Here is a 20,740-nt window from a genome sequence, read left to right as displayed (position 1 = left end):
TCCGAAAATAACTAAGAAAATAATCAGAAACATTTTACCAAGCTAGTAAATTGCTATTTGACGCTTCATCTTGCAAATGCAAATATATTTACGACTATATTTGTCCGGGTACGGAAAAAAGAGAAATTGCAGCTTCAGCCTCAAGAAGAAAGTGAAGATAGTTTTAGTATCATTACTTCATCGCATCTCTTCTATCGGATACGGACAGTGAGGATGAATTCAAGGGACTTTTGCAAGCTTCAAACTTTAAATGCTTATATCGATAATTTTACTACTGCAAGCAATACAGCGGACTTAAATTTGCTTTCACGGACATGTGATAGATACGAAGTATCCGACAGGGCTGGATTACCTATTGCTTCAACAGTACTTTACCCCACACTTCAGATATTATTGAGAAAAACATGCCTCGTCGGAAGCACAAAATAGCGCGAAAATCTGCCCTGGCAAGAGCCAAAGCCTAAAAAATGTCTCATTTTCTATGGCTAACTCGTGATAATCGAATTCTACGTTTTATGTGTTTCAGTGGAATCTCCTTCTGAAAGTTTAATAATCTTGCAAGATAAGTCGTCAACGTTTATGCTCCATTCTGGTTTACTATCAAAAGTTACCCTTTATGTGCAGATTGGCTCGGCAGTTGTTCAAAATCACTGCAACTAGATATTTATCCACTGAGTTGAAGTGCAAAAATAGATCCCGCAATCCAAAGAAACAGTTTTCGTATGTCCTAAAACTTACTTTATTACAATGCTGACAGACTTGGAATAGCACATCCGTGAATTGGCAGCCTGTTGGATTTTAGAATCTCGTAGTGTTCAGCAAAATAGACTCCCAAAAGAGAAATTTTGCACATTCTTATTGTTAAGTTTGATGCAGAATCTTACATTGATCTCAATGACTGGAAAAATGTGTCTGATCCAATACTGAATTCAATCTCTGAAGAAGATATTCAATGTTTGTTTCAGGCAAAAAAGAACTGTTTACTATGCCTGCCATGCCATACACATAGGTTGTTGAAAAGCAGGGGTGCCCACCAGGGAGGTTCATGGCGCAGACTGCGGCATTAAAATTTTTAAGAGGGTACATTTTACAGGTTTTTCTTCAGAAGGGGGGGGGGGAGTGTCTCTTGTTCTGGGGGGTACTTCCCAGCATGTGGCGGGGGGGGGGGACTGTCATCACCCTATGGGGATAGGCACCCCTGTGGAAGGGCAGTTAACATTGACGTAAGTTTCAACTACATTGTGCAAAAAGAGAAGCTTTAAAAAAGAACCAACTGGAATCCCGGAAACTTATGCCAAAACTAAATAGTAAGGACTTTCAAACTATTTTAAGATGAATATTTTTAATTTTGAAAATTAACGATTATCATAAACGTTTTTATAAATAAATTATTAATACTTGGACAATCTTAAGTTATTATATATATTTGTAATTTTCTTTTTCAGTTTTTTTTAATGAAAATCGACTTTTTTCCTTAAATATGGGTTTTTTATACTCAATCCGGAGGCAAAAAATGAACTCTTAATCGAATAAATAACCTTAAAACGTCATTTGACACCTTTTTCTTGCCCTGCCTGATGAAAATCGGAACCTTTTTTATTTTTACCGTACGATGATGACCCATCCTAATATACAGTCAAACCTCGTTATCGCGACACCCGGATATCACGACACTCCGGATGTAAAGTAACTTTTCGAAGTTCCGAACTTAGGCAATACAATCCTAATGTTAAGTGTAACTAATTCAGTTTAAATTGTTTGTTTTTTATGTTGTAGGGTAACATTTTACAAGATACATATTTGGATTTTTAACATTTTCTTTTTCGAAAAGGTCCTGGAATATCAATGTATAATAAATATTAAAAACAGTGTTTTAATACGCATTATCTATAGCCTTCTGTTTTTTTATTTATTAAGATTTAATAAATGCAATTATGACGCGTTCACGCGTATGATGCACTGATGTTATAACTAAGTTAATTTTCCTGTGTGTAAGGGGGGGGGGCGCCAGAAAACTTTCGCCCCTGGCGCCGTCAGCTCTTCGGACGGCTCTGATTCTAATTGGACTATCGTCTCACTGCTTTAGTATCACATGCAAGGTTTTGAAAACCTAAAATTCAGTAGGTACGTCATCAAGCTCCATTTCTTTCAAAGTTTTATCTGAAATTCCCATTTTGGAAGGGTGGAGCCAAGTTTTCCCACTTCTGCTTATCGATGAGCTCATGGTAGTCTCTCAGCTTCGAAGCTGAAAGCTGAAATTGTAAATTTTCAATGTCCAGCCGAATTCTTCGAATTTGTCTTTGTAATCCGATGCAAACCAAGTTCTCTAATGACGATCATCTGCATTCTCCAGTTTTATATTTTTTAAATTCTCAAAGTAACCAGTGTACAGAACTACAATATTGTTGATGATCGAAACGTCATCTGAGAACATGGTTTCCGTCGGAGTACAATGACAAAATTGAAGAATTCGATTTGACAACAAAAATTTATAATTCCAGATTTTAATTTCGATGCTGAGAGACTGCCATGAACTCATTGATAGGTGGTGGTGGGAAAACTCGGATCCTCCAGCTAAAGTAAGAATTACAGATACAACTTTAAAGAAATGGTACTTGATGGCGTACCTACTGAATTGTATGATTCACAAAAACCTCACTTTATACTAAAACAATGACACGATGCGTAAAATTAGACAAAGGAGCGTCAGTCACAGTTTGTGGTCTAACCAAGAGAGATGGATTTCTTAAGAGTCAGATTGGAATCCAGAAATATTACCCCACAATGTATCACTAAGGCCCAAAATTGATAGGAGTCAAGATAATAAGTCCGACTCGCCAGCCAAACTATGCTTTATTGTGTGAAATGTGGTTACAGTTTGAGAGCTCAAAAATCATTAAAATTATTTAGCAACTTCTTTTCCTTCAAGGTGCGACTTATGTGGGATGTTGCAAGCTACATATTTATTTTCAATTTTTTATACTTAACCTACCTTCTTTATCACACGTAAATTTTACATTTTGAACCGATATTATGCTCTTCCAAGCTTACGTTCGTCATCACCCGTAAATTTTCCATTTTGTTATGCGCTAAGTGGAAAAAAAACTTTTTCTCTTTATGAAAGAAATGTCTTTATTATTATTTTTTCGATATCTATGTAAGAACTAATTAATGCGAGAGCGCATTTTTACTAATAATAACTTCTGATACTTTTTCTCAAAGGCCTTACGATTTTGGTCAGTTTTGTGGCTATATTAGTCAAATTCAAAGCATGTGTGGAACTTTAAAATATAGTTCATTGTTAAAATGATCACATGCTATGTGTAATCTACACAAAAAGTTTAGTCTTAAATGATATTAAATAATATTTATGTTTTTTTTTTTTTGATGAAATTTTTGTAACTTTTTCCAGTTTTTTGGCAATAATGATCAACTTCAAGGCGCGGACAAACCCTCAAGATAGTTTTTTTTTGTCGAAATCGTTTTGCATAACTAAATATCTCTACAAAAGGCAACGTTTCTGCACTAGTACTTAACGTTTATCAGATTTTAATTTTTTTCACTCCACCCTAATATTGAGCTAGATTCCCGTAGAATCAACGTTAAAATTGTCAATTTTTGATACGATTTCAAAGACATTATCTTTTTCTTCATTACTGTGCCTCAACTGAAATTCTGCAGAAAAACAAGATTTCTTTTTGGTATCATCGCTATAAAAAAAAAAAAAAAAAAAAAAAAAAAAAAAAAATACTATACATTAGGTCGGAAAGTCACTACTGGTTTAACCAACTGGCATGTTTTCACATCTTGTTATTGAACTGTTTAAAGAGTTTCGGGATTTGGAAGAAGGGGAGAAAAAGGTAAAAAATAATTTAAGTCCTAAAATTTTCCCCATTTGATGGTAATTCTCTATAGGAGGTTTCCCCTACTATATTAAAATCCGACCGTATCTGTCTATATGTAAATATATGTTTGTATGTGATTCTAACGCCTTGAAAACGGTAGAGGTTTGAGGTTTGAAGCAGATATCAAATGATTCGAAACTTACGATGATCATGAAAAGCCAGGTTTCATCTTTGTACGATCTTAATTAGCGGATATATTAAGTAAAACTTCAATCTTAAGCGGCTTCCACCAGTTCAAAGCGATGTGGAAGCTACCAGCCTGCAAATATTGCCTGTTTTGAGAAAAAGTGAATTAACTAAGGTCCGTTTTTTGATGCGATGTCTTTTTCATCTTTTCCGTTAAAACAAATGTTATTAACTTGCCGAAAGAGTAAATTCAAATTCTTTTACTAACTTAAACTGCTCCAGGCAGCAAGTAGAGACGAAAGCCCCGAAGTACACCGGTGTACACTAACCCGCCGCAGGCGTGTAGCATATATAATTTCCAGACCTTTTACACACTTATAGAATACCCGTTCAAAAAGTAGAACTGCAAAAGGAAAAATTAAGAAAATAATGTCACGCACTTCAGCAGGTATTCTATAGCCAGATAGCACTATGTCCTTGTCAAGGGTTCGGGATGTGCCTTGAACTGTAGGGCATATTCTGCAATAAAAACATCACATTTAGTTCATTTCAGAAGTCTTTTCCAGAGTTTTATCTCTCAAAGGAGATAATTCAGTGGCACAACTATTAGAACATTTTCATTACAGAGAGGGGAGTGGGAGGGGAGAGTTGCATAATAATCCTATCATGCACTTATATACACATATATTAACATAAAAGGATTGACAAAAGGCTTCAAACCAAGGGTAGAAGTATGAACCGACTTCCTTTGGCTGCGCCCCTGAGCCAGTAATTATTAGTGGGGAAAAGTTGAGATCCGTAATCTATTTTCATAAATGTAGGCCCAGAGCACAGCTTCTAGTTAGGGGATCAGACGATTAGGGATTGGCTATACCACTATAGCACATAAATATAATGCAGTATGGGTTTTTAAAAGGGGTGATGAAATATCCAGTTCTAAACTCTGGTCGTAAAAGGAACCGATAAATAAATAATAAATTTTGAAACGAGTTAAAATGTTAAAATTAAGAAAAAGAAGAAGAGTACAGGACTCACACAACTTGAAAAGTCTATAGTGGTCTCCGAAAGCCCTGCTAGGACTCAGAGGCGAGGATTTGAAGCAATCAATTTAGAAAATTGCAAACGGGGATGATAGGCATGCAATTTGATAGAAGTTATATTCGTTACACATGCTGGAAACAAAACTCAAAGATCTTGCGGGATTTGATTAAAAAAAATGATGTGAAAAAATGAAAAGGACGATGGTGATGATAATGCTCCTCATACATATAATAGCTAAAATCACTGATCGAGTAACGCTCTGACGTCACCAACAATGAAACGTGCTCCATAGCATGCGTGATTACATTATTTCATTGTTGAAGCACCAAATATTCAGTAAGTTATTTATAATTTGATAAAATATTTTAGCAATGTTTGACACATGCGGGGAAATGCTTTATCCGGTATCTTAACTGTTTTACTGGTAAAACTGTCATTTTAGGAGGATGAAAAAACGAAAAAGTGGTATACAGTGAACATTTTTTTTTACTGGAGTTTAGGGTTAATCCGCTGGAGTTAGGGTAAAAATGTCACCAAACAGGCGATTGCTTCGTTCAAATGTAGAAGCAATTTTCATCCGTCATACCTTGTGTGACGGGCGATTTTCTAGTAGTAATAATAATAATAATAATAACAATAAACATTGTTATACACTAGGGGACCCGTGCGAAACTCCGCACTGTGCTTTAAATCGTTTTATGTGGCATTCCACTCTTTAAAAATTTCAAAGAAAGGACATTATGAAGAATAAAAAAAAAAAAGTAAACGGATGTTGGCACAAAAAAAGGTATGTCATTTGAAGGCATCAGTAACAAAATCCCTGTAAATACAATGTTGGTAGTGATAGTGTGACCATTGCTCACATTTTGGTTGTACGTATCGTCAATGCAAACAGAAATATCATTAAAAGTTTTCATTCGTGAAAAAGCAGTAATTGTGCATGTGAAAAAACGGATTGTGACAAATATATTCGTGCCTATGTGAGCCTCTGACGAAAACAAAACAAAATAACAACAACAGCAACAAAAAGAATTAAACGATATTTATTGGCACGGATTCGAACTGACGCAATTCTGATTATCAGCACGACACCTTAACCAACTGAGCAAAACTCTTCGTTTTTGAATGCTATTCCTTAATAAGCAATAAAAATACAGCAGGGGGAAAAAAACGACTATGGGTCTACGTTTTGTCATTAGTCAGCATGTCAGCATGAAGCGCTTAAAAATTATTCGTAAAACATGGAAATTGGTTTAGGAAAAAGGAAGATCTCGCGTAGCGACAGAAAATAGCAGGCTAGAGAAATAATAAATACGATTGAAAAGAAGTGATTTTATTTTTGAAAATTTATATAATTTCCCATAGTAGGCTACTTAACCGGAACGGCTTGCACGTATGCCAGCACATGCTTTTCTCTTAATCGAGCAGTTAAAAAACAAAATCAAAATCAGATGAACTGAGTCCGTTTTTTAAGTGTAATTTTTCAAACGTAGACAATTGTTTGTTTAATTTTCCCCGAAAGCAGAGGGAAGAAAATGACATCTTACTTATGAAGTTGATAATAATTTTAATTAAGTTAATTATTATAAAAATTAAATCGTATTCTAATAAATAGTTAAAGATTTACTGGATGAAACACATAATTTCAATTTGGGGTATAAATCTTTTATTTATACAAAAGGTCGAACACTGCTATTAGAAAAATCTACATTTCAGCAACAAAGAAAAGGGTTTCTGCACAAAAAGGATTCCCTTGAGGTCTGAGTTTTTAAATCTATTTTCTTTTTAATGTTTGCATTACGCTTAGTTTTCTGAACGGAGTTGAAGCTTTTAAAAAAAAAAAAAAAAAAACCTTGATTGCGAGTCATCTTGTCTGAATAATGACTGTAGCCTTCATAAAGGAGTTAAAACACCAAAGAGCGTTCCCGTCGCATTTATTTTATTGCCTTGCGTGTGTTATCTATTGTATGTTACATCTACATGTAATGCGTGATATTAATCTGAATTAGCTATAATGGCAGACATCCCGGGTTGGGGCCCTAACTGTAGTTGAGCTACTTTATAGCCGAACGTTCTACGAAAAAAAAACACTTATTTTAACCGAAAAACTCAGTCTGGTGCTTTTAAACTTTATTATTAAAAAAAAAAGAGGCGGGAAAAAAATGGGAAAATTGTATTATAACTTTGCAGAAAAAAAAAAAAAAAAAAAAAAAAAAATCTGCGTAAGAACTACAGCTTGCATCAAGATTTTGCAAGAGCAAGGAGCGTTCCTGTCTCATTAATGCTATTCTCTAACGTGAGTTATTTATTGTATGTTAAGTGTACATGCAATTCGTATTATCTTTACTCAGAGTCATAGAAAAGTAAGTTACATTCTGATAATTTTACAGTAGAGAGGAAAAACATTTTTCTGGCGCAGGTAAAGGATGGGACGCGCGCTCTTTTAGCCCTGGTAAAAAATTGAAAAGAATCTTTTGTAAAGAATTTCGTTCACATGGCTCGAAGCGGAATAGGCTTCCACAGACAATACACTAATAAACAGAAAATCGCAATTTTTGAACTTACGTCACTCTGGCTCTGAGGTTCAGATATATTGGTCTGGTTTTTTGATACTGGCGGATTGTCTGAGCAAGGCCGAAACGCTGGTAGAGGGTCATCAGCCGAACGGTATACCGATTGAGCTACTCAGCTCAGTCGGTCAGAAAGCAAGGATTAAATTACCCGATCAAATCAGTCCGGTCCTTTTAAACTTTCTTTTTTAAAAAACAGGCCAAGTGCGAGATTTTTTACGCCGAAAGTAGTTGGAAAAATTGGAAAATTAAATTAGAGTTCTGCAGATGAAAAAAAAAACATTGAAACGAAAATTTCCGTCCTAGTTACGATTTTGCCATCTTCCAGTCTCATTTACTTTATTGTCTCACTTGTGTTACTTATCATATTTTAAGTGTTTATGTAATGCGTGACATTTGTCTCATTTTTCGTTTCCGGCAGATCGTTCGGGCTGGACCCGAACACTCCTTCTTCTGGTTACCAGTCCAACGCTCTGCTGATCGAGCTATTCAGCTCTGTCGGCCACACCGCAATGTGAACTTGTAAATTTAACCGAAAACCTCAGTCTGGTGCTTTAAAACAGTTTTGTTTTGACGGAAAAAGAAAACAATTTTTAGAACGTAGGTCTATTTTTCGTCATTGGTCCGTACGATAAGCTTTAAAATGAGGGGTAAATCAAAGAAATTTATCAAGAAATGAGGAATTTCTCGCGTAGTGACAAAAAACAGGCTACAGAAATAATACATAAGGAATTTCAGAGCTCATTGCTTTTGTAAAGAGTTCTGCTACAAGAAAAGTTAGGAACCCTGTCTAAGAAAATGATGCTTGAAAACTACTGAAGTACGTATTAACTTTACCTATTTTTCAAATAACTCTCACTGTTTCCGAAACGGTACATGAAAAAACAAAATATTGTAACAACAGAAAAGATGACCAAAAACAATCAGGCATAGTCAATAGTCACAAAGTTTTTGGTACAAATTTAAATGTTATTTGAGTTTTTCATTATGCCGATTAGTTTTCCGTTGTATGATGTGGACCCCCCCCCCTTTTTTTTTACCTCATGCTCTCTTTGATGCATGCCCTGAGATAGGGCATTTGATCCATTGCTTGAACCGTCAGTGGTTGTCCATCCGGCAAAACTCGGTCCACTTCGCCCTGGAGTCGTTTCTGGACTTCCGGATTGGCGGCTAAGTTTCGCAATACATACGCCAATGTCAATGAAGTCTGGGAAAAGTAAAAAAGTGCACTAAATTTAAACACAGTGGGGAGAAAACACCAAAAAAGCACTAAAAAATGTTTTTTAAAGCTCTCTGGTTTGTTTGTTTACACAGGCATGTAATTTAGCGAGTTTTTTTCAGTATGTTTGAGCTCAGGCTCCAAAGATCGCAGGTTTACGCAACTAATCCCCTTTCAGGGTCTTCATACAGATCATTGATGGCTAATTAATGTTAATTTCAAAGAGTATACATACGACTACATTTTTTTGTAAAGTGTTTTGAAAACACAACCATGAATTCTCTAGTTTTCGATGCTGATCAAAACCGATTTTCGGTTTGAATATTCAATTAGTCATTTTGTTTTCGTCCTATCACTATCGTTCGGCAAGATAAAAATTAAATATACCCGCCTTAAATAAGGAACAAAAAATATACTGTTTAAAAGCATTTTTTTAAATTCCCGCACTCATGGTTCTTCACCGTTCATAGGCGCCCTTTAGCTTTGTAGTGGACTGTAGTGGACGAAGGGCTCTAAAATTCCAGTTCTTTTTGCCTAAGAGGTAAGCATGTGCAAATTTATTAATCCTCAATTGGATGAATATAGGGGACGAAAAAAAAAAACATTTTAAAGCACTTTTTGGCGTTTTCGTCTCACTGTGGGGCGGTGCGAAAAACACGACATTTAAAGGGCCCAACAGCCGGGGGCGAAACCATTTTGTTCTCATACCACTATGAAAAGTTTAAAATTTTAGCCTGGTCAGATAATATTTACATCGGTAGCAAAATATCGATGTTAGAAGTTAAAACATCAATGGTATTGATGCTTCAACACGATCTTTTTAAGCGGGAAATTTTTAGTTTTTCTGTTTCAAAAAAAAGGGGAAAAGAATTTGAAGCAGTTTCAAGACTTAGTGCTCAATATTAAATGCTTACCGTGTCTATACCTGCCGCCATAGCGTCAACAGCCATAACACAAGCATCTTTCGGTGAGCAGTGTTGCAAAAGCATACTCATGAGTGCTTGACTGATTTCGTCCTCATTGTCATTTCCATCGTCTTTATTCTTTAGATCCTGCAGTTTCGTCTGAACATATTTAAGAGCGTTCCTACAAGAAAGAAAGTTCATTTAGCTGACGTGCTATTTATTAGTTTAAATTCTTGCATGATTCATTTTTTATGTTAAAATTAAAATATGTTATCTCAAGTTCATGCATTTCATGCCCAATATTACGGAAAAACTATGTCTTTCTATTCAGGTTTGTATTGATTTACAAACCCTGTAGAAAACTGTGCGAGACATCCCACTGTATCCGGAATTCTCCTCGAGCTGTTGCTGTAGCTGAATTTAGACTTTTAACAGGGCACAATTGTCCAAATGCCTGTTTGTACCGTTTTCACCTGATGGATTCCCCAACCTGTAGTTGAACTAATGGTCAACTCACCCAGTATTTGAGAAATAAAATATCAACTTAATGCATTCATTGCACATCTTTTTCAAAAAAAATATAGCTACCATTCGAATCCTTTTCTTTATCAATAGATACGTATATTTTTTTCCTGAATTAGACCCGATAAGATTGCAACCTGCAGTTAAGGAATACGATCTTTGAAATAATTAGTTTCCCACTTGGTTAGCAGTAGGGCAAAAATTCTATCTGCAATGATCCACTCCGCCCACCTAGACTGGCGAATTTTCTTGTTGCGACTTGAAAACATCTGCAACGACTCAGCTTTTTAGTCAATGTAAGCGGGCTCAACGGTAAAACTATCCTAGAAAATGATTGCTTACGTTGCTAGCAAATTAATAAAGAGTTAGAATAGGAAAGAGTGGACCTTTTAGATTATTTTCTCTTACTAAAAAAAAAGTCTATTACGAAAGTTTTATAAAGAAATTAAGAAAATACTAAGGCGTTTAATTTCATAAAACAAATAGTGAGAAAATAATATTCAATAAATATTCAATCATAACGAAATTCCTTTGTTTTTTTCGACACGTGCATTCAAAAAGGTATGGTGAAACAAGAGTTAAAACCTTGTGCACTCAATGTATACGTTTCGGTAAACAGAAATAAAATTGTTTCAAAAACTTCAAATTGATTTCGAGACATGTCTGTTGATTTAAGGCGGATGTTAACCATATTAAATTCTGTTTTTTTTTTTTTTTTTTCTATATTTAAAAAGGGACTTACTCGAAAAAGAAATCGTGCACATTGGCAAGTTTCCTGAATGAGGGTGAAAGGGCAGGCCATACCCTCCAAACTGGTAGTGAGGAAAGTTCAACTTTAGCAGATAGTTGGAAGAAGCTATTGACTGCTTGTATATATTGTTGCGCCACGGAATCAGGGCTTAAGTTGTCCTCCAGACAACCCAAACGCTGTTCGAACAAGATATAGGTAACCGCTGGAGAAAAAACCGCATTTATACATAGAAGAAATAAATACCGAAATAATTGAAATATAATGAATGCATGAATGCGTACATTAAATAGTACAAACAAAATGAAACAAAAAGCATAGTTTCTTAGTTTTTTTTACTTAACCTCTTTTTCCTTCCAAAATACTTATGTCCATCACTTTGAGTTTATTCGTCAGTCATTATTTTAAACGTCACACCTATCAACATATCAAGTTAATTGCTTTTATTGTAATCAGGGCCGATCAAGGATTTCGGGGCCCATAGGCATTGGAAGTGATGGGGCACCCCTCACACATGTATTATATACATAATCTCATATATTATTTCTCTAGCCTGTATTTCTGTCACCACGAAAAATCTTCCTTAATCCTATATCAATTTTCAAAATTTGCCCCTCATTTTAAAGCGTTTAGTTTTAGGTTCTGACTACAACTTTAAGTATTACCAATAATGTTTATTAACAATTTGTGTTTATGTTTACTTTTCATTTTAGAGCTAGAAAAGGAGATTTATAGATCATTACTCAGTAAAATATTGCTGAAGCATTTATACCATTAGGGGGGCGTTTCCAACCCGAAGAGATGAAAATAACTTTACTACATCATTAACTAGATTTTAAGTTACTTCTTCAGAACATAAGTAAAACCTAAAAAACGAAAAACACACACATATAAAACATATATTTCAAATAAAATCCCTTTGATTTTGTTATGAGGGCAATATTGCAGTCAGAAAGGTCTGTGCAAAAAAATACATAAAGCTCACAAATTTCGAATTCAAAGGTACAAAATGTCACGATTCTTTCATTAATACTTCTCTGATAGAAAAAAATTGATTTTTCTGTTTTAATACGCTCTTGTTTTCATCATTATAACAATATTTCAAAGTAATACAGAGCAATTTTATACCATTTTGGTGAAATTATATAAGATTTAGTAGTTAAGGGTCTTAAAATGCTAAAATACACTCTATAACAAAAAAAATCGACACACCAAGAAGCAATCACTCGATTGCTTTGAAATTTTGTATGCATGAGTGTTTTGACCAGATATGCAAATGATTAAATTTCATGTCCAATGAATGAATAGTTTAATCTCCAACGCATCGAAACTGCGCATCCAGCAGATGTATTTGAAGAGCAGTTCTTCAACAGTTGTTATCACTTTCGGTTTGATTGCGATTCAGATTACCTTTTAACACCATAAAAATGCCTCGCCGCATGGTTCATGCTCATTACGAGCAACTGTTAGAGTTTAAAAGAGGTCGTATCTTTGGACTGAAAGAGGCCGGTTGGTCAAATCGGAGAATCGCTCGTCATTTGAGTCGAAGCGATGCGGCGGGCGATTCGAAGATGGTGGCAAGGATGGGTGAAAAATGGCAGAGTTCAGCGTCAGGATGGTAGCGGTCGACCTAGGGTCACAACAGATCGTGATGACAGAGTGATTGTCCGATCAGCTGTCACAGCGCTTTCTTCATCTCTATGAACCATCAGACGTTCAAACGAAACACCAGTGTCCATCATGACCATTTACAGACGGTTGGGACAACGAAATTTATTCTCTCGTCGACCGTTACGCCACCTGCTACTGACGCCTACACACTACCGAGACAGATTACAGTGGTGCATCGCTCGATCAGGTTGGAATGGTGCCGACTGGGGACGTATAGTCTTTAGCGACGAATCCCGCTTCCAACTGTGTCATGACGATCATCGAAGACGTGTTTGGAGACACCCAGGACAGAGGGGGGACCCTGGTTTCACTTTTGCACGCCACACTGGCCCTCAACAAGGCGTTATGGTGTAGGGTGCCATTTCTTTTGATAACTGGACTCCTTTGGTCGCAATTAGAGGTACACTTACTGCACAATGGTACGTCGATGACATCCTAAGACCTGTTTTGCTGCCGCTCCTTTTGCAGTACCCTGGGCTGGTTTTCAGCAGGACAGTGCCAGATAACATACGGCACGTGTTGCTATGAACTATCTGCAAGCTTGTCAAACTCTTCCGTGGCCTGCCAGATCTCTCTCCCATCGAGCATGTCTGGGATATGATGGGATGGTGATTGCATCTGGCAAGTAATGTTAATAACCTCGTCCAACAATTGGAGTGAATTTGGTCGGAAATACCGCAGGACACCCTCTAGGAGCTTTATCAGTGTTTGCCACGCCGTGCTTCAGCTTGTATCCAGGCAAGAGGCGGGTCAATACCTTATTGAACTTGTTACTGTAACTCTGACATAAATTTTTCAAGTGTTCTGAGAATTTAATCATTTACTATTCTGTGCATTGTCTTCATATCCGCCAATTTTCGTCTCAATCGGATCAATCCTTCTCGGTGCGTCGATTTGTTTTTGTTATAGAGTGTATATATTTCACCATCACATTTAAAGTAAACTAGAACCTAGGCGTAACAATAAAAAAAAAACCTGTTTACACTAGTGAACTACAGGGAAACCACGAACAAACAATGTTTACTGTAAAATAAGATCAAGTAGTTTTGACATCGCTACTCTTCCACAATAACTTTTTCTACAATGTTGCCCGGTAATTAAAAACTGCTTCTTGATAATGTTTTATTGATAGTTGTACAGATGACTATGAAGTCACGATCTAACTAAATTTTTCTGTACTACATCAAAAAAATGGGAATGGTTTTATTGGTCTACGTGGCCTTATTTAACGTAACCACCTTAGGATTTTAAACAAGAGTATGCAAGTTTCATTGTATTTTTCTGTCCTATTGTGGTTTTTTGACTTCTAATGCATGAAAATGAAATCATTTTCAAGCGCAATCAATGCTGGAAAATATTTTCAAAATACGAAAGAAGAAAAAAGATAGACACTTAAAATAAGAAAAACGTACATTCTAGTGCCCACTTGAAGAGTTCATTGAGAAAAAGTGGCACCTGATGATCGGGCTGCCGCAAGAGTCGGATCCGCCGGATCAAATCATCAGCAATGAGATTCATCTGTGGCAGAAAGGTTTTCATAATCTGTGGACGCATCATGGCTTTTTGGGATTTGCTACGGATGCGGTACCATTCTTCACCATTGCTGAAAAAGAACTGTAGTTTTTACAAACTCTAGTATGCTGCGGGAAAAAAAAAATCTCTGAAGTTTTCCCGTAAAAATACTGTCATGCTCGTTACCAGTAATTTTCATCGTAAAATTCTATTTTACTGTAAAATTTTACAGTAAAATAGAAGTTAGTTACCGGGCGGCGTAGTACGGATAATCGAAAAACACGGATAACCCGAAAAATCATTTAAGGAATATGCAGGCTAACTGTTTCAGAGGAAAATAGAAAAAACGGAATAATATATATATATATATATATATATATATATATATATATATATATATATATATATATATATATATATATATATATATATATATATATATATATATATATATACTAACACAGACCAGGAACTTTTCTTCGAAATTTATTGCTTAAAAAATGGGTGATACATTTTTGTTTTCTTTGTTTGTTTAAATTGTTGCGTATGTCCGTGCTAATTTTTCTTACTGCAATTATTTCTCTGTAATCGTAACCTCTTTCACTCATGTAACACAATAAATGTTCCACAGATTGTCGAGCAGTAGAATGTGAAATTGTATTTTCTTCATGTCCTTCATCTTCGTTTTCGGTATCATCACTTGCGTTTGATTCAGTAACAAGTTCAACGATATTTTCGTCAGTTAGACATTGAAATCCTGATTCACATTCGTCGCTTTTAAACCACTCTTCGACATTTTCAGCGTCAACTGATTCGAAACTTTCGATTTCCATAACTTCCTCAATGATGTTATCGATATTATCTTCGGCAATCGAAGATGATTCTTCATCCAATGACTCTTGTGGCAAGATTTTTCGCCAAGATCGTGCAAGGGTAACTGGTTTTACCTTTGACCATGCAGCTGCTATACCATGCACTGCATCCAATAATGAATAATATATGGGTAGGACACGTGTCCGATTTGACCTCTGTGCACGGATAGTAGGGTACGCTTCGTATTATCTTGATTTTAGCTCCTAAAAGAAGCTTTAAAAAAGTGATTCCGAAATGATGCACGGATAATCCGCACACGGATAATCGGGAGTATACTGTATAATTAGTGGTGTTCGAACCTGCCTTCTCATTGTTCCTAGAAACACGTGGGGAACTTCTAGACGGACTCTATTTTACAGTAATATTTACCTTAAAACTTTCCTGCATTTTCAACAGTGTACTGCGTGAAATCATGCTATATGCAATATTAAACATGTAATAAAAGTCAAAAGTGCTCAGAGAAAAAAAAATCAAAAAAAATTTTTTTTTTTAATGTTTGATACTTACGTCGAAACAGAAAATAATTGACTGCCATTGACGGAATCTTGTTACTGTGTGTGTGTGTGTGGGGGGGGGGGCATTTATTGAAGGTTTTATTACCAAGCTTATAGTAGTGTCTTAGTAATAATTTTAGGGTTTATGGTGCCTACGTGAAGTTTATGAACTTTCTTTCTTCTTTTCTCTTTTTGCGGATTTTAGCTTGGGTTTACTGTTTGCACTAAGGAGTGCATTAGGGAGAGTCTACCTCCGTCTCTGTAACTTTCGGGACTGTGGTACCAAATAACAACTGTATTGAACGAAATAGCAAATACAGTTCAGGTTAAGCTTCTCAGTTACCTTTCTAAGATAACTTGGTACTTAATTCGCTGACACGTCATAAAAGTAATTGACATTCCCAACTAGCGCCCGATCAAATCGAACCCGGGTTATTAGCTTGGTAGCGCATCTTGGATTCGCGTAAGCAACAATACTATTGAAGCTATAAATATATGTACTAGTATGTAGAACTTACTCTATCTGAAATTTTAAAATTAATTCCGCGAATAAAGAATTTTGAGAATTTCCATAACAATCTACGTGTAATTCTTGGTGCGTTTACAAAATTAATGCCCAAACTTGGTATTTAAAACGAGACGCTTTTTCTTTCTTTGTATTTAACTTTAAACATGCAAAATATATAAATTAAAAAAAAAAAGTCTATTTTTGCCAAATTCCTGCCAGCATGAGTGCAACAACTGACTTACCCGGCTGCTACTCCAACTGTAGAATACATTTCCGGATTTCGTTCTCTCAGTGTCTTCATTCCCACAAAAAACTCTCTTTTCGGAAATTTCCCTGCGGAAAATTGCCAAATAAGAAATGAGACAACAACAGAAACGCAGAATATTTAATTAAAAAAATGTATTTAATTCAGTTGAAAGAAAGAGTGAATAAATTACCGAGTAAGACACTCGTTGCAGTTAATATTAAATATGAACAACTACCACTACCTGAGAACGGTTGTTTTTGATGTTAATAGAGATTATTGGAACTTTTTAAATTGACTTACACAGAAGAAATTGAAGGCAAAGTGCAGTAATTTGTTGATCACTTTACAGCGACATATTGTAACCGTCACGCTACGGGGATCCTCACATGACTTTCTCGTACAGAATTCATTTTAGTCACTATACATTCAGGGTCACATCCTTTCACCATACACGACAGTTAATTGATGACCGGGAGTCCCAACGGATAGCACAGCTATACTCTTGCATTCTGCAGCACTGCAACGGCAGACGAATGGGCATCGAGCCCAACAACAAACAGGGCTACATGCCAGCATTTGCAGCAACAATCTAGTTATTGGGAAGCAAGAGAGCGTATCGGCCGCTAAATATTTCACTTTATTGTTCTGTATATTGTGTTTGTTTTTTCTATTTTGTACTTTGTAACTTTATCTTGCTGTCAGCCGTTGGAAATAAAAAATATTTAAAATTTCCATAAAATACTGTTTTAAAACTCAAATATTTTTTATATGTATATTAATTGCATAAAACACTTAGATAACCCAATGACTTGAACGTTAGCACAAATAGCTCAAAGCTCCACATGAGTGTTTTTAAACCATCCATGAAATTATTTTCTGGTTACGGCCCTGAAGTAAAGGGTTAATGCAAAACATCTTTCACACGCCTTGCAGATGACCCAAAATGGAAATGAGATGCCTTGCAAGATGCAGACGATGAAATCACGTGGTGTTTTCAATTGCTTGCCAAGTCTTTAAATTTGGAGACTTTTCAAGTGATTTCGGCCGACTTTAAGACCCAAGACCTCAAAAACGAGGGGACGAGGGCACACAGTGTGCGGGTCAAAAAAATGTCTAAATATGCTTTTTCGAATGCGACCATTTTCAACTTTTCCCATGATTACTGAAGTCGAATGGTTCCCTGGTAAGCTTTCTTTAAATTTAAGCCGAACATGGAACGTGGTTTGCGAAAAGATGGTCTAAAGTAAGAATTCTGAACTTTTAACATTAGAACACAACTATCTGAACGAGTGATTAAACTCGATAAATGTCTGTCGACGAATTACGCATTACGATAATAGACATCAGTGCTCCCAAAATTTGGCACAAACATACTTTTGAATGCGCACTCTGTAGTCATTTTTTCGAAATTTAACTTTTTTTCTTCATTGTTTAGTAAAACTTTCGCACAAATAAGTTATTGGGGGAAGGAGTTGGAGCTTAAACAATATCTGAGTATCTTACATTTATAAATGTATGGTTCTTTTGCTGATTTTTTTCAGGTTTCCCTTGATTATATAATCAGTAAATATATAAACTATAATCAATCTATTTCCAGTTCTCCATTTAATCCTATATTTTTTCGTCTCTTAATTGTAAACAAATTGCAACGTATGCCGATTTCTTCAGTTTAAAATATTAAAATTTCTTTGGTATACTGTTCGAACGTTAAACACTTCAGTTAAAAATTTTTCATGAAGGGCGATTGAACTTAAAGTAAATTCACAACTAAACCAATGTTTAGTAAAATCTTTTTAGGAGTGCTCATCACGGAAGTGTTGAAAAAGATTGAGGAAACTTTCAAGGCTTAGCAGTAAAGTACCTACACATTCTTGAGAGGGAAACACGCAAATAGGATATAAGAACACTGGCTAGGAATCATTAATGTATCTGCGAGTATTTTTCTGTTTAAGTGCAAGGTAAGGAAAATAAAACGCTTTTAGATATGAAAAGTAACACGCAATTCCTGTTTAGTAGTCATAAGGAAAGACTTATAACAATTTCAACATCAAGAAGTTACAAAATCAAGAAGGTTAAACACCATCTTTTAGCCACTTGCGGTGGCTAAATTTAAAATTCGTTAAAAAAAAATCTTAAATTTTCAGAATCACAGAATTTATAGATTATTCTGCTCAAGCAGGACTACTTAGCTTGAGGTAAAAGGTCCTACTCCGACTCCGGTTTTAAAACTTTAAAGATTCCGACTCCTTTACTCGAAAATCTGTCCGACTCGGGCTCCAAGACTCCAACTCTGATTTCACAGCTCTGGCAGACTCGGAGGGAAAATGACCGACTCCGAAACCTGGAATTTTAAAGCCTCCGACTCAGATTCCTTTACTGAAAAATTAACCCGACTCCACGACTCCTACTATGCAGCCCTACGCCCAGTTAGTCTTGTTTCTAAATCTTTACTAATAATAAAGCTCAAAGTCTCTGTATGGATATCGGGATCTCTGTCTGGATGTCTGGATCTCTGTAATGCGCACCGCACCTAAACCGCTCGGCCGGTTTTCATGAAATTTGACACAAAATTAGTTTGTAGCATGGGGGTGTGCACCTTGAAGCGATTTTTCGAAAATTTGATTTTGTTCTCTTTATATTCCAATTTTAAGAACATTTTACCCAGCAAATTATCATAACGTGGAAGAGAAAAATTACGAAATTACCATAACGTGGAACCGTAACATAGGCGAGTCATTAAACATAGCAAATTGGCGAGAAATTCATCATCCATTATTTGTAAATATACTGGCGAACCAAATGACCTTTTCATTTTCTACTACGGGCAAAGCCGTGCGGGTACCACTAGGAACAAATAAAATGGTTCAAATAAGTGTTAATTCGGTGTGGGGGGGGGGGAATTCCGGGGAATGTAGACAAAGTGAAATAGTTAAAATGACTGAGATTTTTCAAAATGAACAAATTGAAAATTTATTTTGAAAATTACAGTATTTAAAGATGTAGCATTCTATTTTATATTGAAACAATATACTTAATTCTTGGCAGTAAATTTGAGCTTTTTTTAAAACAAAAGTACTATTTCCTCTACTATACCCTACTATTTCTAACTTATTTTTGTGAAAAGTAATTTTTCAAATAAAAAACATTTTCCTGATACTTTTGTAAATGATATATGCAAATACAAATATGACGACCAGCAACAGACCTTGGGCCCAGCTAGGCTGTTCCTAATCAATTAATTAGTCCTCAACAAAGATCAATGTCCCTCTTAAAGCTATCCACCCCCTTACTCATTACCGCCTCTCCCGGTAAGCTGTTCCAAGTGCCCACGACCCTACTAAAGTAGTAGTTTTTCCTGATTTCCAAGTTAACCTGAGATTTAAATAGCTTAAAACAATGACCCCTCGTCCTGCTTTCCGTGCAAAAATTTAATCCATTAACATCTTTCATTTTGATAAATTTAAATAACTGACTCATGTCCCCTCTGACTCTACTTTGCTCCAGGCTATACATATTAAGCCTATTAAGTATGGTATCATAATCTAAATCTGAAAGTCCCCTTACTAGTCTAGTTACCCTTCTTTGAACCCTTTCCATTACACAAATATCTTTCTTCAGATAAGGCGACCAAAACTGAACAGCATACTCCAAACGAGGTCATACTAAACTCCTATATAAAGGCAGGAGAACCTTCTTAGATTTGTTTGAAATATATCTATTGATAAACTCAAGCATTCTGTTGGCTTTGTTACTTGCAATGCTGCACTGTTCACTAAACTTGAAGTCCTGATTTATTAAGATACCCAGATCCATAACATTTTCTGCCTGACTAATGACTGAACCCTGTAAACGATAACTCGTACGCTTATTTCCATGACCTAACTGTAGCACTTGACATTTCCCTACATTAACTGCCATACTCCATCCATCCGGCCAATTAGTAATATGATCTAAATCCTCTTGAAGCTGTTTTACTTGTTCTTCATATTCGACAATCCCCGTAACTTTTACATCATCAGCAAAACAATTCATGCTTTCAGAAATATTATCATTGATGTCCTTCTTAAAGATAATAAACGAAAGAGGCCCTAAAACTGATCCCTGAGGAGCCCCGCTTTAAACATGACTCCATTTAGAATCATTTCCTCTCACAACTACTCTTTGCTTCTTACCAGTGAGCCAATTTCTAACCCCAAGTCAAGTTTTTCCTCCTATTCCTATGTCAGCTAATTTGCTGAAAAGAGCAACTTTGCGGTAATTTTGTCAAAAGTTTTTTGAAAATCAATACAAACAACATCCACATATTTTTTGTTATCTAAAGCTGAGGTAACCTTGTCGTAGAAATGCAATAAATTTAGCACAGGATTTACCTTTCCTGAAACCATACTGTAAACCAGTC

General features: G+C 35.8%; 1 protein-coding gene across 1 annotated transcript in view; it reads right to left on the bottom strand.

Moving 5' to 3' along the window:
* Positions 1-20,740, bottom strand: part of LOC129232647 (probable cytochrome P450 301a1, mitochondrial) — a 145,324-nt gene that overhangs the window by 12,030 nt on the left and 112,554 nt on the right. The window contains exons 4-9 of the mRNA XM_054866782.1: positions 16,337-16,427; positions 14,120-14,310; positions 11,031-11,241; positions 9,776-9,947; positions 8,683-8,849; positions 4,472-4,550 (exon numbers count right to left, since the gene is read on the bottom strand). Coding sequence (XP_054722757.1) covers positions 4,472-4,550; positions 8,683-8,849; positions 9,776-9,947; positions 11,031-11,241; positions 14,120-14,310; positions 16,337-16,427 — 911 coding nt within the window. The remainder of the gene's footprint in view (positions 1-4,471; positions 4,551-8,682; positions 8,850-9,775; positions 9,948-11,030; positions 11,242-14,119; positions 14,311-16,336; positions 16,428-20,740) is intronic.

This window comes from Uloborus diversus, chromosome 1 (genome assembly GCF_026930045.1).
Source record: "Uloborus diversus isolate 005 chromosome 1, Udiv.v.3.1, whole genome shotgun sequence".
NCBI lineage: Eukaryota > Metazoa > Arthropoda > Arachnida > Araneae > Uloboridae > Uloborus > Uloborus diversus.
The sequence above is the reverse complement of the archived record's forward strand: the minus strand, read 5'-3'. Positions and strand labels throughout refer to the sequence as shown.